The following is a 25,946-nucleotide window of genomic DNA, read 5'->3' as shown; positions in this document are numbered from 1 at the left end:
CCACGTGGGAAAAATATATCTAAAAACAAAGATGATGTGACTTACCAAACGAAAGTGCTGGCAGGTCGATAGACACACAAACAAACACAAACATACACACAAAATTCAAGCTTTCGCAACCAACGGTTGCTTCATCAGGAAAGAGGGAAGGAGAGGGAAAGACGAAAGGATGTAGGTTTTAAGGGAGAGGGTAAGGAGTCATTCCAATCCCGGGAGCGGAAAGACTTACCTTAGGGGGAAAAAAGGACAGGTATACGCTCGCACACACACCCATATCCAACCGCACATACACAGACACAAGCAGACTTGTGTTTGTAAGTCTTTCCGCTCCCGGGATTGGAATGACTCCTTACCCTCTCCCTTAAAACCCACATCCTTTCGTCTTTCCCTCTTTCCTGATGAAGCAACCGTTGGTTGCGAAAGCTTGAATTGTGTGTGTGTGTGTGTGTGTGTGTGTGTGTGTGTGTGTGTGTGTGTGTTTTTGTTTGTGTGTCTATCGACCTGGCAGCGCTTTCGTTTGGTAAGTCACATCATCTTTGTTTTTAGATATATTATGAAATATAAGTTTGTTAAAAATAAAAGCGTACTGGCTTCATATTTTTCAGCTTCTTGGCAACAAGAGAACCTTACTCATCTCTAGTACTTCCTTCTGAATCTACAGGACGTCAGCAGAATTGTGGTTGGTTGGTTTAAAAGGGGGGCGGGGAAGGGACCAAACTGCGAGGTCATCAGTCCCTTGTTCCCAGTAAAATAATTACACAATGAAAAGAAGAAAAGAAAGGAGACATACAGCACAATAGCAAGAGAAGGGAAGAACCAGAACAACAGAAGGACGACCAACACTACTATGGACAAAAACAGGAAAAGAAAACAATAGAGAGAAGCAAGAAACAGGTAGAAGGGGTAAAAACGAGAGAGCAGATGACCATAGCTAGCCGACCACGAGAATCGAAAGGAAAATCCAGCCACTCTACAACATATTAAAGTTGGGTTGGGTTGTTTGGGGGAAGAGACCAAACAGCGAGGTCATCAGTCTCATCGGATTAGGGAAGAAAGTATGTCATACCCTTTCAAAGGAACCATCCTGACAATTGCCTGGAATGATTTAGGGAAATCGTGGAAAACCTAAATCAGGATGGCCGGATGCAGGATTGAACAGTTGTCCTCCAGAATGAGACACATTAAAGCATCCACCTTAATATCATTAGAGTGGAGAACATAAAGGGACAAAAGACATGCGTTAAAACTTATCCAGAATGATAAAACCCACCGTCATGTACAAAATGTAAAACCAAATTAGCTGATGAGGCGCTGTCAGATAAAATTAATGGCAACGAGTCCAGCAACTGAAGAGTCCGTCGCAGGGCAGCCAAAGGAGGACAGCTCACCAAGATATGGACCACTGTCAGCTGGGTGCCGCATCGACACTAAGGTGTGTCGTCATAGTGCAGAAGGTAGCCATGTGTCACCCAAGCATGGCCAATATGGAGCCGGCATAGAACCACAGATTCCCTGCAAGAGGGCTGCATGGAGGACTGCCACACATTCATAGTCTCCTTAATGGCACACAGTCTGTTGTGCATGCTGAGGTTATGTCATTTTGTCTCCCAAAGCCGCAAAACCTTGCAGCATATTACTGAAGGCAGGTCTGTTGCAGAGAAGCCGATCTCCATAAGCGGTTTCCGCGTAGCCTGTTTGGCCAGCCTGTCAGTAAGTTTGTTACCTGGGATTCCGACATGACCTGGGGTCCAGACAAACACTACTGAATGACTGGACTGTTAAGAGCTTGTAGGCTGCTCAAGGAGTCAGTACACAGAAGAAACACCTCCCCAGGGCGTGAACGGATGTGCTCAAGAGCACGAGATATAGCCACCAGCTTGGCAGTAAAACCACTGCAGCCATCAGGCAAGGAATGCTGTTCAATATGTTCTCCATGGACATATCAGAAGCCGACGTCGATGTAAACCGCTTTGTGGTGTGGGTACTTGTCAATAATCAAGAGGAAGTGGCAGTGGAGAGCTGTGAGGTTAACCTACTCCTTAGGGCCATGTGAAAGATTCAGGTGAAGCTGTGGCCGACGTGTACACCATGGAGGTGTATAGATGGTAAAGGCAAGGACTCCAGTTCAGAAAGAAGGGATCGGACACGAACTCCAATTGGAAGCCCTGACCTAGGCTGCCAATGCGGGAGATGAACCGCTGTGGGTGGGAAATGGTGATGGTGATTCGGATGCTCAGGAGAACTACGAATGTGTGCTACGTAACTGGCCAGCAGCTGTGCACGCCTAACCTGCAATGGAGGCACTCCGGCTTCCACAAGGATGCTGGTCACCGCACTCGTCCTAAAAGCTTCTGCTGCTAGGCGAACGCCACAGTGGTGCACTGGGTCAAGTAAATGCAATGCTGGGGGTGCCGCCGAACCACAAACCAGACTCCTATAGGCAAGACGAGATTGAACAAGGGCTCTGTAGAGCTGCAGCAGCACAGAGAGATCTGAACCTAAGTTGGTGTTGCTCAGGAAGAGGAGGGTATTGAGGTGCTGCCAGCACTTCCACTTAAGCCGACAAAGGTGAGGAAGCCAAGTCAATCAGGCATCAAAAACCAGTCCTAAGAATCAATATGTCTCCACTACAGTGAGTGGATTGCCAGTAGAATAAAGTACAGGTTTCGGATGAACGGTACGATGCTGACAGAGTTGCATAACACACGACTTTGTGGCCGAAAACTGGAAACCAAGGGCCAGAACCCATGACTGTGCCTTGTCGACAGCTCCCAGTAGGCACTGCTCAGTAACACCAGTCCTGGTGGAGCAGTACGAAATGCAGAAGTCGTCTGCATACACAGAAGGTGAGACGGACGGCTGCTGCTAGACCATTAATGGCCACTAAAAATAGACAGACATTCAATACAGAGCCCTGCATGACCCCATTCTCCAGGATATGGGGGGAACCATGGGAGGCACCAACTTGGACACAGAAAGTACGAAGCCTCAGGAAATTCTGGATAAAAATCTGGAGTGGGCCTTGGAGACCCCACTCGTATAATGTGGCAAGGATATGATGTCACCAGGTCATGTCATACGGTTTTCGTAAAAAAAAAAAAAAAAAAAAAAAAAAAAACAAACAAACAGCAATCAGGTGTTGGAAAAGGCTGTTTGGATGGCAGACTCGAAGAACACAAGATTATCAGTGTTAGAGCCACCCAGGCGGAAGCCACCCTGACATGGAGCCAGTAGGCCATGCGACTCCAGGACCCAACCCAACCGTCGACACACCTTAAGTTTTAGCAGCTTACAAAGAACGTTGGTGAGGCTGATGGGCCGATAGCTATCCACATCAAGTGGGTCTTTAACAGGTTTGAGCACCAGAATGATGGTGCTCTCCCGCCATTGTGATGGAAAGATACCATCGCACCAGATCCGTTTGAAGATCACAAAGTGATGTCACTTGTAGTCAGACGAGAGATATTTAAGCATCTGACTGTGGATATGATCTGGTCCAGGAGCTGTGTCGAGGCAATGTTCAAGGGCACTGAGGAGCTCCCACTCTGTAAATGGGGCATTGTAGGATTTAGTGTGGTGTGTAGTGAACGAGAGGACTTCCCCTTCCATCCGCCGTTTGAGAGTGCGAAAGGCTGGGGGCGATGCAGAGGCTCGAGCATAGTGCTCAGCAATCGTGTTTGTGTCCGAAGATAACACACCATTTATGTTAACACTGGGAACACCTGTTGGCGTCTGGTACCTGAAAACACGTTTGATCTTTGCCCAGACTTGGGAAAGTGACGTATGGCACCCAATGGTCGAGACATATTCTCCCAACACTCCTGCCTCTTTTGATAAGTTGGTGAAGGTGAGCACAGATCTGTTTAAAGGCTATGAGGTGCTCCACGGCAAGGTGCCACTAATGCCACTGTAGAGCTTGCCGACACTCCTTGATTGCCTCAGCGACTTCCAGCAACCGCCAAGGGACTGTCTTTCGCTGGGGGCACCCTAAAGAGCAGGAGATCATGTCTTCTGCCACAGAAACGATTCTGATCAACCATCACATCGATGTTCCAGTGTGGGGGAAGATTCAATGGTGACAGCAGAGGTGAAAGTTTCCCAGTCCGCCTAGTTTGAAGCTCATCTGGACAGGCGTCCATAGGCTTGATGCTGGGGCAGTGACAGGAAGATGGGGAAGTGGTCACTACCACACAGGTCATCATGTGCTCTCCAGTGGATAGATGGAAGAAGTCCTGGGCTGCGGATTGATAAATCAATGGCCGAGTAACTACCTCAACCACACATTTCTTTGTGGTGGCCACAGTATTTAAGAGGCAGAGGTCGAGTTCTGACAGTAAAGTTTCGACATCTCTGCCTTGGCCAGTTAGCACGGTGCCTCCCCACAAGGGGTTATGGGTGTTAAAATCTCCCAAAAGTAGGAAAGATTTAGGGAGTTGATCAATCAGTGCAGTTAATACATTCAGGGATACTACACCATCTGGAGGAAGATATACTCTGTAGACAGTTATTTCCTGTGTCGTCCTTATTCTGACAGCCACAACTTCAAGAGGGGTTTGAAGGGGCACAGGTTCACTACAGACTGAGATTAGGACATAAACACAAACTCCACCTGACACTCGATTACAGTCGCTACGGTTCCTGTAGTATCCCTTACAACCGCGGAGGACAGGGGTCCGCATCACTGGGAATCAGGTTTCCTAGAGGGCAATGCAGATAGCAGGTGTAAAGCTTAACACCTGCCGTAGTTCAGCCAGGTGGTGGAAAAAACTGCCGCAATTCCACTGGAGGATGACGTCATCGTGAGACTGGCAAGGCATGGAACATTCAATGAGGCAATGTACGCCTCAGGGTCACCTGCTGCCACCGAATTTTTCCTTGAACAGTCTAGATCCATTTTGTCTGAGGGTCCAGCAAGATCTAGGCCCTCAGCGGACGCCACGATCTCTGCCTCATACACAGACGCAGAGCTTGGAGGTAGTGGTGGTGTTGGTGCCACCACAATTCCTTTGGTCTTGGGGACCTTGTTTTTGGATTTCTCTCGCTGTTCCTTGGGTTTCCCTGGCTGGGAGAACTTCACTGATTCAGTCTCCAAGACTGAGCATGAAGCCCTGTGACAAGATGCTTTTGGGCTCTTCAGAGACTGGTGGGTGTCATCTTTCCCACTAGCAGAAACCTGGGAAGGGAGTGACCCAAGGGACCCCTTCCTAGTGAGAGCAGCTGAAGAAGTGTACACTTCCCCGGCTTAGAAGTGCGAACGGACATCCATGATGGTTTGTGGTGGTGATGGTGGGGGATGGGGGGGGGGGGGCTGTTGCTCCTGAAGTAGGTGGTGCAGGAGGAACAGGGAGGGAAGTGCCCCCCCCCCCCCACCATCTAGGGGGCAGATATAGTCTTCTGGCTCAGAGGTGACGGGTTGGCGGAGCTGATAGGGCTAGAACTGTTCTAGCACCAGCGTAAGACAATGTCATGAGTACAGGATGTAGGCGTTGAAATTTCTTCTTATCCTCAGTGTAAGTCACTCAGTCCAGTCTTGTAACCCCATGATTTTCCTTTCTTTCTGGAGAATCCTGCAGTCTGGTGACAAGGCGAATGCTGCTCTCCACAGTTGACACAGATGGGAGGGAGGGCACATGGAGTATTGGGATGTAATGGGCATCTGCAATCTCAACATGTGACGTTGGAAGTACAGCAGGAAGACATATCACTGAACTTCCATCATTTAAGGCACTGCATTGGGGGAGGGATATAGGGTTTTACATCACAGCGGTAGATCATCACCTTGACCTTCTCGGGTAATGTGTCACCCTTGAAGGCCAAGATGAAGGTACGTGTGGCAACCTGATTATCCCTCAAACCCTGATGCACACGTCACACGAAATGTACACATTGACGTTCTAAATTGGCGTCAGACTACAAAAGAAGGTCCCTGTAAAAAATGATACCCTGGACCATATTTAAGCTCTTTTGTGGTGTGATGGTTACAGAAACATCCCCCAGCTTTTCACAAGCGAGTAATACCCATGACTGGGCAGAGGATGCTGTTTTGATCAAGACTGACTTAGATCTCATTTTGGATAAGCACTCCACCTCCCCAAACTTGGCCTCTAAATGCTCAACAGAAAACTGAGGCTTCATCGTCATGAAAGATTCCCCATCAGCTCTCTAACATACTAGGTACCAGGGCGAATAAGAGACACTGCCATCCTTAGCCCGAAATTCCTCCCATGGTGTGGCCAGAGAGGGGAACGAGTTAGGGTTGTACTTCTGTGCATTGAATTGAGCCCGTGAACACTTAAAGAGACTGCTGGTGCTTGACCACCAGCAAGAGATAATGTACAACGCTTCATAGTGTGTCATCCAACCTGATGCCACCCACTCCGACCAGGGGCCCTCCCCGTGGCTACCCAGCTGCAGCAAAAGCCACCTGGCAGGGTGACAATTGCCGGGAGTCCCGATGCCCCAGGGGGATGGTTATCTACTGTTGGCATATGTGGCGAGTTAACGGCGCAGGCATCAGCAGAGTGATCCCTGTGCCATTAGGGGGCTACAACGAACAGGGTACATGGCAGCCCCACCACGACGGACTGGCTACTGTGCTGGATATCAGGTGCAACAAAGCAAACAAGTGCATTATCATCGTTAGCATAGAAAACGATACTGCACACTTGATGGAAAAATACGCACCCAGGAGGTGACCTCACCCAACAATTAGAGAATGAGCAGAAGTGCAGTTCCATGTCGATGAAGGATGCAATAGGTCTCCGCACATGATGGACACGATGCACCATGTAAGGGGCCCTTGCCCAACTGGGTCGCTCTTCGGGAAAATTTTGAAAACTGTAGATCAAACCCTACAGGGTACCATCACAAAGGCCGAAACTTGAGAGACTCCTTTTAGTTGCCTTTTACGACAGGTCTATTCTAACCCCCGGACCCACAGGGGGAGAGTTGTGGAAGAAGTACTGTCCACATTTGTCAACAAACTTCCACCTATTTACTCACCAATTCCTTCAACAGAAAAAAAACTGTGGTACAACTACAGGATTTTTGGATATAACGGCAGTCCTGGAACAAAATGCCCTTTTACATATGACACTTTAAATCACACAGACACTGGTGAGAGACTGTGAGTGTGTCATTGCAGTTTTCTTTGGCTAGATATGCCACACTACTACGCAGAATACCTCTGTCACACAGCTTCCATTATGGTGCTGTTCACTGGTGCAGTGCTGTGGCCACAACAGCAACATCATGGCCCAAACTCAAACTGTGCATGCGGGACCAGGCAGCCTTGTTGCAGTAGAGTGTCCTGCCACAGCCAACGGTCACTGTCATGTCTTTGACAATGTACCTTTAGAATTTTACAGTATAGTTAGTAATGTGATTTAACACTGCCATCGTCTTGTGTCCCTGATGCCAAGAAGAACCTTCTTTCAGTTATTTACAATATTCTGATCCCATGGATTTATGTGCATTCAATCTGCCACCAGTTAATTTCACAAGCAAACAGCTTTCAAAATAGTCTATGACTATGTTACAGATTGCAGTGGCTTGCATCTGTCATTTACAGCAGGTGTGTTGTGCATATCTTTCAACCTGAAGTACTTAATTCTATTTTCATTTATTGCCCTTTTAGTACCCCAAGTATATTTATTCATTTCGCACACTCTGATACTGACTGCCAGCTGTTGATCATCATGGCCTGAGAGGCCATTAATTATGGAAATTACACTACGACGTGGCACTTTCAATACATTCATAACACTGTTGTCATTAGCACATTGCTGATTTCCATAACACTTGTTCCTGATTGTACAAGTGAGCCAGATTAAATCAAATGGCAAGGGACTTTTAGCACAGCTCTAGAATAGCTATACCCTAACAAATTTAAATAAAAATCTCCACTTAATATTACCTCATTGTGCCTGGAAGTCAAGAAGTTTAATAATGAATCATCATAATTAATTCTAAATTATTATGACTTTCTATGAAAATCGACTTGGAATGCGATCATTTTGAAGCTTGTCTGCAGAATTGTGTGTGCGTGTGTGTATTCTTATGTAGGTGGCAACACCACCTTCCTTACTTCACCTGCAACAACTGGTTGCTAAGTTACATCCATCCATTTTCAGCATTGATATCCGTGTTGTCAGATGACATTCTGAAAAACATTACGTCTACATAATTTGCAGGCTGCAGATCACCTGAAGAAATAAAAAGTTTGCCTATTTTATTTCTTCATCCTCTAATATTCTGACACATATTTATTATAGTGAACTCCTTTTCATCTCCACGTACCACTTGCAAAAATAAAATTTTTGTATTGCTGGCTTTAAATCTGTGTTTACCCCCCCCCCCCCCACCCTTTAAAAAAAAGTACTGCCCTCCCATCAATGACTACAGACATATGCTTATTATGTGACAGTGTCACCCTTTAACAATTTCACCATCTACCCAGGCAATTTCTCCTTCCTTTTCCTGTTGAGATGTATGTCACATCTTGTCAATAGCATCAACTATACACTAACCGTATTCAAACCTGCACCTGACAGAAGCTGTCTGACAGGAGCTGCTCACAATGCTTGAAAACAGGAACAAAATAAACATTTTTGTACGTTTTTGTTCATAGCAATCTGCTGAAGGAACCTGGTGTAAACAACAGACTTTGGGGAATGTTGCAAGTAGTTCATGTATATTTTTCTGTGGGATCTTACTAAAACCTTTGCTTAGGTCAAGAATCATACTGAGACGTGGAATTGTTTGCATATCATGTCAGGCAACAGAAATATCTCACAATAGTAGGTAAAATGCACGTAAACTCATCCTGTTTGTTTATGGATGGGGTACATAAACGATTGCCCACCAGGCAAACCAATCAAACTAGCAATCTTTGCAGTGCCTGAAAATTCATACCATTTGTAATTTATTACCACACATTTTGGACGCAATTTCACAGTACATTTTTGTTTCAGTGACAGACGCTTGCACTAAGCTGTTCATAGCTTTGACTATTTTAAGCTTCTTATTTGTTTCGTGTATCCTATTACTAAGACTGGAACTACCGCTGCTAATATCTGCATTGGACGTGACACTCCATCTAATTTAACTTCATTCTTTGCAGTTATGGTACAAAATTACTTTGTGGCATTACTTTTACTTTATGGTATACATTTACTTTACTTGATTGACTTGATGCTTGTTCAGATTTCACCCCAAATCTCAAGAACTGCGACACACACACACACACACACACACACACACACACACACACACACATCTTTATACTACGTAAGTAATTCAAAGGAAGGGCAAGTACCAAGAACAGGTCCCCTGCCAGCTTCATCAACACCAAGAATACATGGTTCTTCTGTGCACAGAGCAGGAACATTTGAACACAAGGTCAAATTCTCGCTGTTGTCAGAGTTCAAAAATGATTGCCCAAAATCTTCAGCACACGTTATTTCCTGAAACTCTTCTTCATTCATCATAACTAGTTAAACAGTTTAATCACTAACAGCCACGACTCTAACCTATAAGTAAATGAGCATACACTCTACCAGCTACTCAATTTTCGCGCGCTTTAGTTTAGTAGTCTCTGACGCATTCATAACATCAGCGATCTCCACCTAAAGTACAGTCACCTAAACTTAACTTTATGCCGATTTAAAATATACTCATGAACCTTCTTTAAAAAAAAGTTATTTCATTAATACCCTTTCATAACATAGCACACAAGTGCACGACTTGAATTACTCGTGTGTGTGTGTGTGTGTGTATAATTAAGTGGGGTTTATACGGGCACGTATCGTTGGCGCACGTTGACTTAAGTCAGGTTCACACAGGCAACAAAAGTATCGCCACTGCTAATGGCGAACTGCTGTTGCTTTGTAGTTGTATGTGTGAACTCCTAGTTTTCGGTGGCGCCATTTAAGAAGCGCAACTTTTGTCACGCCACAAAAAGATGAACTTGGTTCTACTTTCTTGCGCCATATTGCCTTCTCTACAATCGAATAACGTCATTCGATTGCTACCTCGCGGCTGGATTCAAACCTTTCTAGTGCGTATTCTTTCGCAGATAGTGCTTTTGTTTGTGCGTTTGCTATTAATATGTCGAAAAAGCGACAATTATGAGATTCTTGGAGGTGTATCAAGAACGAGAATGCCTTTGGAACCACAAAAGCGAATCATACAAAGACAGAAATTTGAGAGATGCTGCATTAATTGAAATAGTAAAATACACTCCGGGAAATGGAAAAAAGAACACATTGACATCGGTGTGTCAGACCCACCATACTTGCTCCGGACACTGCGAGAGGGCTGTACAAGCAATGATCACACGCACGGCACAGCGGACACACCAGGAACCGCGGTGTTGGCCGTCGAATGGCGCTAGCTGCGCAGCATTTGTGCACCGCCGCCGTCAGTGTCAGCCAGTTTGCCGTGGCATACGGAGCTCCATCGCAGTCTTTAACACTGGTAGCATGCCGCGACAGCGTGGACGTGAACCGTATGTGCAGTTGACGGACTTTGAGCGACGGCGTATAGTGGGCATGCGGGAGGCCGGGTGGACGTACCGCCGAATTGCTCAACACGTGGGGCGTGAGGTCTCCACAGTACATCGATGTTGTCGCCAGTGGTCGGCGGAAGGTGCACGTGCCCGTCGACCTGGGACCGGACCGCAGCGACGCACGGATGCACGCCAAGACCGTAGGATCCTACGCAGTGCCGTAGGGGACCGCACCGCCACTTCCCAGCAAATTAGGGACACTGTTGCTCCTGGGGTATCGGCGAGGACCATTCGCAACCGTCTCCATGAAGCTGGGCTACGGTCCCGCACACCGTTAGGCCGTCTTCTGCTCACGCCCCAACATCGTGCAGCCCGCCTCCAGTGGTGTCGCGACAGGCGTGAATGGAGGGACGAATGGAGACGTGTCGTCTTCAGCGATGAGAGTCGCTTCTGCCTTGGTGCCAATGATGGTCGTATGCGTGTTTGGCGCCGTGCAGGTGAGCGCCACAATCAGGACTGCATACGACCGAGGCACACAGGGCCAACACCCGGCATCATGGTGTGGGGAGCGATCTCCTACACTGGCCGTACACCACTGGTGATCGTCGAGGGGACACTGAATAGTGCACGGTACATCCAAACGGTCATCGAACCCATCGTTCTACCATTCCTAGACCGGCAAGGGAACTTGCTGTTCCAACAGGACAATGCACGTCCGCATGTATCCCGTGCCACCCAATGTGCTCTAGAAGGTGTAAGTCAACTACCCTGGCCAGCAAGATCTCCGGATCTGTCCCCCATTGAGCATGTTTGGGACTGGATGAAGCGTCGTCTCACGCGGTCTGCACGTCCAGCACGAACGCTGGTCCAACTGAGGCGCCAGGTGGAAATGGCATGGCAAGCCGTTCCACAGGACTACATCCAGCATCTCTACGATCGTCTCCATGGGAGAATAGCAGCCTGCATTGCTGCGAAAGGTGGATATACACTGTAATAGTGCCGACATTGTGCATGCTCTGTTGCCTGTGTCTATGTGCCTGTGGTTCTGTCAGTGTGATCATGTGATGTATCTGACCCCAGGAATGTGTCAATAAAGTTTCCCCTTCCTGGGACAATGAATTCACGGTGTTCTTATTTCAATTTCCAGGAGTGTATATATAATTTACATCATGGGTAAACATTTATTAGAATTATGATTGAAGGACAGTTCGTTTGTACTTTCATGTATGATTGGCTCATTCCATAAATAATGAAAGCTAGGGATCTGTAGTTCATAAAGACATCTGAAATACTGAGAGGATATTTAGACACTGTTAATTGCTGCATATTTCCAACACTGCAGTTCTAGCTCTGGCTAGTGAATCTGTGAAATATCTAAAGCAATGTTTCTGTGGGCTGGTTGTAAAAAGATTTCAGCTACACATGATGTGTAAGACAAAATACTGAAATAGTATATACTGCTACTTAACGAGTGCAGAAAATTTCAATTCGGTGAAAATTCAATTTATTTTCACTGTTGAGAACAGCAAAAGGGGCTATGTTTTATCACTTACCTTCAAATGAGACTTAAAGGCATCGTAAATAGCATCCAGTACTTCGCGAGAGAATACTGAAATAGTATTTTTCGGGACACGGTAGGTGTACTGGAGAGATGACATGGAATCACCACTAGCCAAATATCGGAGAGTTACTTGAAGTTTCACATGAGCAGGGATTGCATCCCTCATGTGTGTATCTCTTTGAATAGAGCTTGATATACAGCTCAACAAGTACTCGAAATTCGCCTGCGACATCCAAAAATGGTTTACGAATGAATTTTCATCTTCGAATGTTAATTCTTTTATGAGCGTATTTTTGTTGTTCCCATATAATTTCTGCGTGATATCCACCTACGGATCCATTTGCATTTCCGTTTCTTTGTTGTTAACTCTTCGCTCAGTTCTAATGCCACAATTTGCGCTATAACATTAACGCAGGCCCAAATCATTTCAGCTGAGACAGGTGACGCCATTTTGCAAACTGCGCAATTACGAAGAATTTGTGGCGTCCTGTGTAAACGGTAGCTCACAGCGCCACTCCAGAATGACTTGACTTGTGGCGATACTTTCGTTGCGTGTGTGAACCCGGCTTAAACACCCAGAACCGCACATCATCACAACTGGCGCACGCACAGATGAAAATTGAACCTGGATCTACTTACTTGCGCAGTTGGCTTCCTTCCAGTACTTTTTCATCGTATTCACGAGATAACTCTTCTTGCCGAATGGCATGACTGTTTTTGTAGGTATGTGAAAGTAGCAAATATTTTATGGTAATATACGTCGATACTAGGCATGTGGCCTCTTCCTTGTTAAAACAATAATACAGGGTATATACTATTTGTACAAATTTAATTGAAAGTGCTGCATGGTACAACAGTCTTCCCTATGTGTGAAGTTATATGCATTAACAGATATTGCATACAAAAAAAGAATTGTAATGTTCAGCAGTAGTCCTTCCCAATTTCCATTGCATAATGCAAATGTGGGGCTATTCCTTACCATTGAGATAGGTTGTTGCAAATCGGGATTCCTTGTTTTAAATAGGACACCTAAAATACAGTGGTTTCATCTTTCTCTGCATGAGGATTAAGATTTTTTCCTCGTGCAGCCCATATTTGTCTTTACAACAGCTATATTTCTGGCATATATTCGCTATTGTATTTCTTTTATTGAGCTACAGTTATACATGAATGAACAGACAGTACATGATTTAATTAATGTACCCCAGTATGAAGTCAGTCACATACTTTAATGGGTTACAGGGGGACACCACAAAGCAGATGAGCCACTGGTGGAAGTAAAGCTGTGAGGAAGGATGTGGTGAGTTGTGGTTGGGTAGCTCAATTAGCAGAGCACTTGCCTCTGAAAGTTGAAGGTCCCGATTTCGAGTCTCAGTCCAGCACACAGTTTTAGTCTGACATGAGCTTTCATTTTCTCTCTTGCACTCCACATCAGTTAAATCAGATGAAATATTGAGGTATTTTGTACTGTTTTTTGGAGTTACATGGTATTATAGCAGTTTATCCATCTTTAGCAACTGTAATTATATACAGAAATAATCAGTAACCAACAGCTGCATAAACGAATATTTATTTTCTTTACCAATTTCAGGCACCTAGTGTCCTCCTTCAGGAGGCTGTGCAGAAAGATGTACCACAAGTAATTAGAAGTTAGACGACAATATTAAAATTAAGGAGTAAAAATGAAAAAAATTAAAAATTTAAAGATAAAAAATTGTATATATTTATGACTGTCCCATTATTTGCGAATGTCAGCAATAGGATGCACGCATCCTATTGCTGTACCTGTACAAAAATGGTATAAAGAAGCCAAACAACAATTGTAAACATCATGCGAGGATGGGAGCGAATCAGTTAATGAAATGCATATCTTGAGGTTGCTCACAGAATGGGGATAAAAATACAATAAAACAAAAAACAGAACCTTACACAACTATCTTTGTCATAAGGCATGAACGAAAAATGTAAGTGCATATAATCAGCATAATGAGTAGTACAAAAAGACCTAATGACATATAAAACAAGTTAATACCAACGAAAAGTGGCGCTGTGGCTGGGAAATGTGGGAACTAACTTCCAGACTGCTGTAATGAGGTCAGTAAAATGCTAGCAGAGAGCCTGTCAGCGAAAACAAAGTGCAAAGCACATCATGGGGCTGGAAACTGTAACCCGAGTAAGTGGGAGACAGTTCTGTCACTAGTAATATTAAGTGTCGGAAAGTAGGTATAGAGGGAGAGAAGTCTGGGCACAATTTTACTTTAGTGAAAACTTTAAACATCCTCCTTCACCTTTTTCCCTCTCACCATTTTTTCCATAATTTGGTCTACTGCAACTGTATTGTTTTATTATCAGTTGGTGATATACAGTCAGTACCTCACTTATACATAATTACTTAGAGGAACCTGTCAACCTTCATGGGTAGAATGTAATTACTTACAAGGGAACCTCCCCATCGTACCCCTCTCAGATTTAGTTATACGTTGGCACAGTGGTTAGGCCTTGAAAAACTGAACACAGATCAATCGAGAAAACAGGAAGAAGTTGAGTGCAACTACGAAAAAATAAGCAAAATACACAAACTGAGTAGTCCATGTGCAAGATAAGCAATATCAAGGCTAACTTGAGCTCAGAAGCGCTGTGGTCCCGTGGTTAGCGTGAGCAGCTGCGGACTGAGAGGTCCTTGGTTCAAGTCTCTCCAGTGAAAACTTTAATTTTTTTTATAATTTTTGGTATAATCATGTAGCAATTAATTATCAGCTGTAAGAATTTAGCTGCTATAAAACGTTTTTGTTCCTATTTATATCAGTTTCCCATTGCTCCCTACCACCCCCACTACCCCAAACCACCAACCCCTTCCCACCCAGTTTACCACCTTATCACACCTCACCCTTCCCAAACTTAGCCCTGACCTCCCACATGTTATGTCTTTCTCACAGAGTTTTGCGTATATACTTAAGCTTCTCTCTTTCTTCCCATCTTTCTGTGTATTTGAAACTATTCTGCTTTCTTCCCTTCCACAATTCTCCCTCTTCGCTTCCCTGATTTCCCCAAATCTTCCATCTCATATTTTTCTTCTTATTGGTCAATTATGATAGCAGTGCTATACAATCACCCTCTCTAGGTTACAGGTGCTGCTACAACTACTTGTTTGGAGTTATATTCAGTAAGTTGCAGTCAGTAGATTGCAGTTAGTATGCTTGTTTCAATAGTCGCAGTAAGTGACTACACTCAGATGGTCACTGGTTTTCTGTTTATAACTAGTAGATCTTTAGCAGAGACCAAACATATGTGACAGAACTTGGGTTAAAATTTTGTCTAGTGTGGGTTGCTTGATCTTTGGTACAGTTCAGGATAAAGAATTTAAAAAAATATATCGTAGAAATAAAGTCTGGATGTCCATATTTACAGCAGGGGTGGCCAACCCACAGGCCATGTGTGGCCTACAGAGTGCTAATTTTTGGCCCATGTAGCTGCTCATATGAAAGAAAAATTTAACTTTAATTTCATGTAAAACCCCCAAAAGAGCATTCCATCAAGCATCTTGTGTATCATATCCAATTATAATAGACATATGTTCATTGATTCAACTATCGTTAGAGTTTCGTCTATATTCCTGTTTGAAAAAATCACTATGATAGATTTATTTTGAAAAGCCCTTGTACCATCTTGGCTCTGAGCACTATGGGACTTAACATCTATGATAATCAGTCCCCTAGAACTTAGAACTACTTAAACGTAACTAAACTAAGGACATCACACAACACCCAGCCATCACGAGGCAGAGAAAATCCCTGACCCCACCGGGAATCGAACCCGGGAACCCGGGCGTGGGAAGAGAGAACGCTAACGCACGACCACGAGCTGCGGGCGTACCATCTTGAAAAAAATGGAGTTCCCCTTTCTGATATACAACCAACAGTTAATGGTAGTAAGAATTGCATAAGCAGACGTATTTGTTGCGCTGAGCGAGACGAGTGCCAGATGTAGCCAATGCATTCCATATTTCATTTTACTGCAAACTCACAATACTATCAGATGTAAAGTTATTGCCCTTCGCATGTATATGTGATGCATACTCAGTCGCCATAGACCCATCATCACTTCAGGTAAGTAAAACCAGCTTTCATCTTTTTCAATTAATCTTTGATGCTTGTCTTTATTTTTAGTAGGCTTGCATTTATGTTATGTATCCAGTCATGGTGTGTAGGTACACCAATCTACATTAGCAACATTTCTGCCTCAGTACCTTCTCTTATTTTTAGTAGTACAAAGCAAATGAATACTTAATTGTAGTAATGTGTTTTTACTGATGACTCTTAAGGGTTCCGCATTACAGAGGTAGAAAAGAGACCAGCCTAGTGCAACATCCTATCTTATATACAGCAACTTAGAAGTTGAAATAGGTGTCGAAATTTTAATGTAAGCCTGCTAGGTTAAGTGAAAAATAAGCACTCCGTCTTCAGGACACGAGTGGCCTATCGAGACCATCCGACCGCCGTGTCATCCTCAGTGGAGGATGTAGATAGGAGGAGCATGGGGTCAGCACACTGCTCTCCCGGTCATCATGATGGTATTCTTGACCGAAGCCGCTACTATTCGGTCGAGTAGCTCCTCAATTGGCATCACGAGGCTGAGTGCACCCTGAAAAATGGCATCAGCGCATCCCGGCCTAGATGGTCACCCATCCAAGTGCCAACCACGCCCGACAGCCCTTAACTTCGGTGATCTCAAGGTTAAGTGAAGCATATGTAATTTTCTATATTCATGATACACAAGGTTCAGAACTAAAATATCAATTTCCTAAAGCAGCTGAATACTACTCTCAAAAATTCTCGAGAGAACAGACTATAAGTTTCCCAAGTGGGTATAATGAATGACTGATAACATGACGAACAGTGTAGCTCTGTGGTAAGATGCAAACCTTCCATGTGGAGGGCCAGGACTCGATTCCCAGGTAGATTGTGCTTTTCAAAATAGGTGCACAGTTGATATATATTTTTAAACATATTCACATGCTCTACAAACAGTTCTATGAATTGTGAAGTAAAACAAATAAGCCCTAAGCAGAGGAAAGTTACAGATGAGTTGAGAACTTCTTAAGACAAGTGGACCGTAAACTATTATTTTGTGGAGTATATAACCAAACCAATATGTCTGATATCCAATGAATCTGTCTGGGTTCGAAAAGAATGTAACTTCAAACGGCATTACGAGACTAAACATGCAGTTATGTTTGATAAGCACAAGGGAAGATTTCGAGAAGACCAGATAAACGACTTAAAAATGAACTTTTCTGCTCAGCAGCAGATTTTTACAAGGGCGAATTCAGAATCAGTATGCTATGTGAAAGCGAGTTATGCAGTAGCTCTGATACCAGCAAAAAAATCAAAGCCATATTCACATGGTGAAATGGTTAAGGAATGCTTAAAGACAATCGTTGAAACTGTGTCCAGAAAAGAAAAAGGATTTCTCAAAAATAAGCCTGTCTCACCAAACTATTATTAGACGTGTGGACGACATTGGAAGACAAATTGAAGATAATTTAAAAAATCGTGCATCTGAGTCTATATTTTATTCTCTAGCTTTGGATGAACGCACAGATATGGCAGATACCGCCCAAGTGACGATATATGTCAGAGGTGTTGATGCACATTTTAATAAAACTGAAGAATTAGCGGCATTGTATCCACTTAAGGGTACTACAAAGTCATGAGGTATGTTGGAAACAGTTACATCGACATTAAGTCGCTTTTCGTTAAATCTTAACTACCTACCATGGCCAACAATGGATGATGCTCCAGCAATGGATGGGAAATGCAAAGGTTTAGTTCAGTTGATTCAAAATGAGGCCCACAAAGGTGGCAATATGTCGGTGCTAAAATTTAATTGCGTTATCCGTCAAGAGAATTTATGTGCCAAAAGTCCCGCAAAATGGACCATGTCATAAAGGTAGTTATCAAACCAGTGAAATTTATTAAGTTGAAAGGACTGAATCACTGTCAGTCTCAAGAATTTCTGATGTCTTTGATTTCAGAGCCTGGTAACATTTTGTAGTATAAAGAAATAACATGGCTAATCCATTCAAAAATGTTGAAGAGAGTGTTTGATTTGAAGCAAGAAAAACACTCCTGGAAATTGAAATAAGAACACCGTGAATTCATTGTCCCAGGAAGGGGAAACTTTATTGACACATTCCTGGGGTCAGATACATCACATGATCACACTGACAGAACCACAGGCACATAGACACAGGCAACAGAGCATGCACAATGTCGGCACTAGTACAGTGTATATCCACCTTTCGCAGCAATGCAGGCTGCTATTCTCCCATGGAGACGATCGTAGAGATGCTGGATGTAGTCCTGTGGAACGGCTTGCCATGCCATTTCCACCTGGCGCCTCAGTTGGACCAGCGTTCGTGCTGGACGTGCAGACCGCGTGAGACGACGCTTCATCCAGTCCCAAACATGCTCAATGGGGGACAGATCCGGAGATCTTGCTGGCCAGGGTAGTTGACTTACACCTTCTAGAGCACATTGGGTGGCACGGGATACATGCGGACGTGCATTGTCCTGTTGGAACAGCAAGTTCCCTTGCCGGTCTAGGAATGGTAGAACGATGGGTTCGATGACCGTTTGGATGTACCGTGCACTATTCAGTGTCCCCTCGACGATCACCAGTGGTGTACGGCCAGTGTAGGAGATTGCTCCCCACACCATGATGCCGGGTGTTGGCCCTGTGTGCCTCGGTCGTACGCAGTCCTGATTGTGGCGCTCACCTGCACGGCGCCAAACACGCATACGACCATCATTGGCACCAAGGCAGAAGCGACTCTCATCGCTGAAGACGACACGTCTCCATTCGTCCCTCCATTCACGCCTGTCGCGACACCACTGGAGGCGGGCTGCACGATGTTGGGGCGTGAGCAGAAGACGGCCTAACGGTGTGCGGGACCGTAGCCCAGCTTCATGGAGACGGTTGCGAATGGTCCTCGCCGATACCCCAGGAGCAACAGTGTCCCTAATTTGCTGGGAAGTGGCGGTGCGGTCCCCTACGGCACTGCGTAGGATCCTACGGTCTTGGCGTGCATCCGTGCGTCGCTGCGGTCCGGTCCCAGGTCGACGGGCACGTGCACCTTCCGCCGACCACTGGCGACAACATCGATGTACTGTGGAGACCTCACGCCCCACGTGTTGAGCAATTCGGCGGTATGTCCACCCGGCCTCCCGCATGCCCACTATACGCCGTCGCTCAAAGTCCGTCAACTGCACATACGGTTCACGTCCACGCTGTCGCGGCATGCTACCAGTGTTAAAGACTGCGATGGAGCTCCGTATGCCACGGCAAACTGGCTGACACTGACGGCGGCGGTGCACAAATGCTGCGCAGCTAGCGCCATTCGACGGCCAACACCGCGGTTTCTGGTGTGTCCGCTGTGCCGTGCGTGTGATCATTGCTTGTACAGCCCTCTCGCAGTGTCCGGAGCAAGTATGGTGGGTCTGACACACCGGTGTCAATGTGTTCTTTTTTCCATTTCCAGGAATGTACAATCATTCTTTGAAGGCAAGTTAGTGAGACTCCTGGAGTTCGAAGATAAAGGAAGTCTTTCCAACTCTGCATTCTTGCTCGTTATAACTAGCCATCTAAAAGATTTTAATACTCGACTCCAGGGAAAAGATCAGCTGATTAATGTCATGCGTGATCTTATTTCCACATTCAAAATGAAATTTGGGCTTTTGTAACAACAATTACGACAAAAAAACACTTCACACTTTTTCCTATCCTGTCATAGCATTCAGTAGTCACTCATGCAGCAGAAATCAAATATGCTTCTTTGATATCTGAGTTGAAATCCGAATTCGAAAACCGACTTACTGATGTTCATCTGGAAAACTGTGTGTGTAGTAACAAATTCCATTGACATCAACATTGACTCACTTCAGTCAAACAAAGATTTTAAGAAACAGCATCTGTTTTTTTCTGTATCCTACGCCATTCTCCACAGACATGAATTTACTACTGGGACATTTACAAATGGGATGCTGTAAAATGAAATGTGATGCACAGTTAAAAACGAAATTTTATCAGGTTGGTTTGGAGAAGAAAAAATAGCAAGCGTCTTACAAACATGCTTTAGAAGAAATTTCATTATATGGGACACTTCAATGTGTGAACAGTGTTTTAGTCTGACTAATTACATCAAATGACAATGAAAAAACGAATTACAAATGTTCATCTGGAAAACGCTGTGTGTAGCAACAGCTTTAGTTGACATCAACATTGACTGAGTTATTTAAGTCAAACAAAGCCAGACATCCCACTAACATTGTATTTCATTAAATTGTAAAGTAAAGGTTCTTTTCTCACATTTGCTATAGTTTCTTTAAACAATAATCTAATATTTCTTGCATGTTTTGGTTCACGAAAAAAATTGCTATGCAGGCCATGGGGAAATCTCATCCCAAACATTTGGTCGACCTGTCAAAAATATTGGCCACCCAACTCCCCCCATTTACAGTATAGCTTAGAGCCTCTGCACACTGATTCAAAAGGAATAGTCACCATGGAAAGACAGATCAATAGGCCATCCTATTGTGTCGTTGGGCTTAGATATGCTGGGTGATGAAAAATATTATTTAAAGGCAAGAAAACATTTTATTAGCTTTGTAATTACACCCTGGATACGGAAAAAAACAACACATTTACTGTAAGAAAAAAAAACACAGAAGTTACACACAAGCCAAGAATAAAGATATTGACAGCAGAGTCATGGAGCAGCACATAAATATAGACGTCAAGGAATTTTTTCTTTTCTTTTAACACTTCCCCCAAAAGAAAAAATCATGAAATTATTGCTTTGTCTCTTGCATGCCAATTTCTGAACATAGAAAATTAAATCGAACTCGTTCAAGAGGTTTCGTCAAAATATCTGCCAACTGGTTGTGTCCATCAATGTGTTCCACGAAAATCTCACCGTTCAGATATCTTTCACGAACATAGAAATGTCAGACCTCTATATGTTTAGAACGTCGATGATATTCTGGATTTTTTGCCAACTTCAATGCACTAGCATTGTCAATGTAAAGAACTGGAGGCTGCCCCGACATTTCCACTAATTCTGATAGCAGACGACGTAACCAAACTAACTCTTTTGCTACTTCACTAGCTGCAATTATTTCCGCCTCGGTTGTGGATGTGGCCACTACTTTCTGCAACTGACTTGTCCATGACACTGCACCACCTGAGTACTTTGCAAGAATTCCAGTTGTTGAGCGCCTTGTCCGGTTATCACCTGCGAAATCTGCATCAGCGTAAATCTTTAACTCTTCTTTTTTATTATATACAATTCGAAAATTTAAGGTCCCTTTCAAATACCGGAAAATGCGCTTTACTCTATTCCAGTCTTCAGTGGTTGGTTTCTCCATAGCTCGAGCAGCTTTATTGACTGCAAAAGTGATGTCTGGACGAGTTACTGTTGAAAGGTACATGAGACAACCAATTGCTTCACGGTAGGGTACAGATGACGAAACTTCTTCGTTTTGATTATTTTCCTCACGTCCAATAGGAGTTGAGATTGTATTGCATTCTGCCATTCGAAATCTTTGCAGAATTTCTTCTGTGTATTTCTCTTGACTTATCATTATTGCTCCATCTTCATATTGCTTTATTTTTATGCCAAGAAAATTGTCAAGACTGCCAGTGGTTATTTCGAATTCATGTTGTAAAACGTCCATAAAAACAGCAATTTCTTTCTTGTTACTGCCGACAATCAGGCCATCATCAACGTAGATTGCCACATAAAGGCTATTTCCATTTTGTCTACGATAAAATAGGCATGGGTCTGTTTTAAAAACCAGCTTTCTTCATGAACTCAACAAAACGTTTGTTCCAGCAACGTGGCGCTTGCTTCAACCCATAAAGACCTTTTTTTTGAGAAACATACTCGGCCTGTACCATCTTCGAAACCTTCTGGTTGTTCCATATATACTTCATCTTCAAGTATTCCATTCAAAAAAGCTGTCTTTACATCGAATTGTTCTAGCAGCATTTTCTTTGAAGCAGCTACAGCCAACAGAGTTCGTATAGTGTCATAACGTGCCACAGGGCTAATCAATTCCTGCTTTCTGAATACAGCCTTTTGCAACCAATCTGGCTTTAAAGCGAGTACCTCCATTGACTGCGACCTCTTTCGCCGTAGAACCCAGCGGTTTTGCAATACTTTGGCATTCTTCGGACGGTCCACCAGCACCCAGGTATTGTTTTCCTTAAGTGATTGAAGTTCTTCACTAATAGCTTGCATCCATTCTTCCTTCTCGTTTGACTGCAATATTTCTGAAAAACAGTTTGGATCTTTGTATCCAAGTGCATCAACTTTTGTTGCCATACAAAATTCACCACTTTCCATCCAGGTTGGTTTTCTTCGTTGTCTTTTATTCTTCTGTTTCTCTTCCTTAGAAGATTCAGCAGCTTCTGCTTTTAGAAATTCTGTTAATTCTTTATTTTCTTCAGATTCACTCGACTCTTGACTTTCTCTAGAATCGAGAGTGCCAATTTTTTCTTGAGTTTGGCTTCCTCCAGAAGTGTACAGCCTAGGAGATTTACAATGGTCATCTTTAGATGAATTCGGATCATTAAATTCTTCCCAAGGGACTTCAAATTCAACATGATCAGTATGTAAATCACAAACAATTTCTGGCCTAAATTTTACATCGTGACTCAACACCACTTTTCTTTTAGATGGAATTCAAACTCTGAACCCATCTTTGTCATTAACATATCCAACAAGTCGTCCAAAAACTGGCTTATCATCAAACTTGGAACGGAATTGTTTGTTAATGTGAACATAGCAGCCTGTGCCAAAAATTCTGAGATGATCAAGTCGTCCTACTGGTCGATTAAACCATAGTTCATAAGGGGTTTTATTTTCAACTGATGATTTTCCAGTACGATTTATTAGGTAGACTGCTGTGTTACATGCCTCTGCCCACAACCCTTTAGGTAATTTACTCGGATTTAGCATTGACCGGGCAGCTTCAACAATGGTCCTATTTTCCCGTTCAGCCACACCATTTTGTTCAGGAGTGTAAGGAGGAGGAATCAGTAGCTCTATTCCCCAGTCTGCAAGCAGTTCACTGACATTCTTATTGTTAAATTCTTTGCCACCATCACATCTAAATTGTTTGACAACATGTCCATTATTTCGTGCTTCATTTAAAAACTGATTAAGCACAGTACACACTTCACTTTTGTGTCTTAAAAAGAAAATTCGACGAAATTTACTAAAATCGTCTTAGAAACATACATAATAATGCTTGCCTCCAAAAGATTTCGTGCTCATTGGTCCATTTACATCCACGTGGATTAATTCACCAGTACTGGTAGCGCATATTGTTCGTGTTTTGAATGGCAGCCTATGCATCTTTCCAACTGCACAGCCGTCACAAAATTCACTCTTGGCATCTTCCATATTAATGTTCATTCCTTTTAAAATATTCTTCACATGTTGTTTATTCTGATGACCAAACCTTTCATGGTACACTTGCAATGTTTCGGATGAAGTCATCAAGCTCATACGATTCATTTTTGCATTTCTAACAACACGCATGTGCAACACATAAAGTCCATTTTTCACATAACCTGTCATAACAATATTGCCACTGACTTGTTTTCGAACACAGACATTATTATAACTAAAATTAGTACTGTAGCCTCTGCAGGCAATGGCTCTCACAGAGAACAGATTAGCACTTGCATCAGGGACGTACAAAACATTGTCCATTCTAGCATTGTACCATTTATTGTTTCGTCGGATTTGGATGTAAACTGTTCCTTGACCGTACGCACACATTTTGACATCTTGTTTTCCCAATGAAATTACTTGAGGAACATCAAATTCACTGTACAAAACAAAATACTGTTTGTTGGGAGTGATATGATTTGTAGCGCCACTGTCGCAATACCATTTATTTGGGTCACTGTGATTACTGGTACACACACCCATAGCGTATGAAGTAAATGCAGCGTGTTCACTGTCTCGCTTCTTCTCTTTTCTTTTATTGCTGACACGAGTGTTCTGTGGACACTCTGAGGCCCAGTGACCTAATTGTTTGCATTTATTACACGGAAACTTCTGTTTTAAATGTGACTTCGTCATCATTACTTGCTGAATACTTGTTTGCCGTTTTCTTGTTTTAGAAACGACAAAAGCTGCACTTCCATTAACGTCTTGTTCACGCAGTTCAATAGTACAGAGTTTTTCAATCAATAAATTCAAGCTTTGCTTTTCTGTCGGTATCGTATCCCAGAGATCCTTAAAATTGTCGTAGTCTTTTCCCAGTGTAGACAAAATTCGACCATTTAAGATTCTTTCAGATAGCGTATTTTCTTCATGTTTTGCTAATTCATCGTTCAGGTCCACAAATAACTTTTGCAGTTTGGCCACATGCGCACTAATATCTTCCGATTCATCACGTTTAACACGGAAAAATGTTTCAATCAACATATTTAAACTCTGAGTACTGCTACGTTCAAATCGGGCGCGTAATTTGTCCCAGATTTCTTTAGCATTCTTGCACGTTAAGACGAGTTCTGCAACAGGTTTACTTAGCGCACTTGCTATAACACTTGCTGCCTTTGTGTCGTCCTTGAGACATTCCACATACGCTTCTTTTTGTTCACTTGTCGCATCTTGCGGCAACTCTACACGTTCACGTGTACCGTTAATAATATCTTCTAGTCCATATGAACGTAGAACCATAGAAATATGCCATTTCCATTTGGCCCAGTCGTCAGGTCCTTCAAGCTTATCAATGCTGACCTTATAATCGCCGCTAGCAGTCATGTTTCTTTACAGACATACGATCATTTCAAATATTGTTTTAATTAAACTGTGTTGTTTGCCTTTACACGTGTACTGGGCCCATAACCCGATGAAAAATATTATTTAAAGGCAAGAAAACATTTTATTAGCTTTGTAATTACATCCTGGATACGGAAAAAAACAACACATTTACTGTAAGAAAAAAACCACAGAAGTTACACACAAGCCAAGAATAAAGATATTGAGAGCAGAGTCATGGAGCAGCACATAAATATAGACGTCAAGGAATTTTTTCTTTTCTTTTAACACTGGGTATGCTACATCTCAAGGGGCCAACACACACATCTGTCACATGTACCCAATGCTTTAATTTATTTGTAGGCCAAATAAATGCATGCTTAAATTCGCAGTCTAAAATTGTGTGCCCACTCACAGTAGTTGGATGTTCCCAATGCTTTAATTTAATTACAGTCCAAATAAATGAGGGCTTGAATTGCTATTCTAAAATTATGTACCTACTCACATTAGTTTAGATTTTACAGTTATCTTGGTTTATTACTTTTTGACTTCACAAAAGATATTAAAGTTCACAATTCACGAATTAGATGGATGTCCTACCAGAGGTTTTTATGCAGTGAGGGCTATCATCAAATCGCGATAAACTCCAAGAAGCTTTTCCCAGAAGTGTTAACATTCAACCACTTCAGAATACCAGTCCCACACTGCCTAATATCGAAAATATATTAAGTCTAATTTGCTAGCAGGGTGCAATAGCAGAAAAAATTAAAGTCCACATGATTTGTCCCATGTGAAAATCTTCCTACGTTCGCTTGTGCACAAAAATGTCGTATATGCAACTCACAAGCTGAAAGCAATGACAATGGGGATTACATTCACATAAGTTGTCGAACGCGAAAATTTCCAAGTTCACTCGTGTGCAGAAACATGTCCAACTCACAAGCAGAATGCAAATACAACAGGGTCTATGTGAACGCGAGTAGCCGCGGGCAAAAATTTCCAAGTTTACTCACATAGGGAAATAGTCAAAGTTCTCGCCA

The 25,946-nt window shown here is 43.2% G+C and overlaps 1 protein-coding gene across 1 annotated transcript in view; it reads right to left on the bottom strand.

Moving 5' to 3' along the window:
* LOC126162816 (ribonuclease H2 subunit A) overlaps positions 1 to 9,745 on the bottom strand; it is a 42,175-nt gene extending 32,430 nt beyond the window's left edge. The window contains exon 1 of the mRNA XM_049919565.1: positions 9,317 to 9,745. Coding sequence (XP_049775522.1) covers positions 9,317 to 9,488 — 172 coding nt within the window. The 5' untranslated portion in view covers positions 9,489 to 9,745. The remainder of the gene's footprint in view (positions 1 to 9,316) is intronic.
* Positions 9,746 to 25,946: the final 16,201 nt, after the last annotated feature.

This window comes from Schistocerca cancellata, chromosome 1 (genome assembly GCF_023864275.1).
Source record: "Schistocerca cancellata isolate TAMUIC-IGC-003103 chromosome 1, iqSchCanc2.1, whole genome shotgun sequence".
Lineage (NCBI taxonomy): Eukaryota > Metazoa > Arthropoda > Insecta > Orthoptera > Acrididae > Schistocerca > Schistocerca cancellata.
This window is presented reverse-complemented; position numbering and strand designations above follow the sequence as displayed.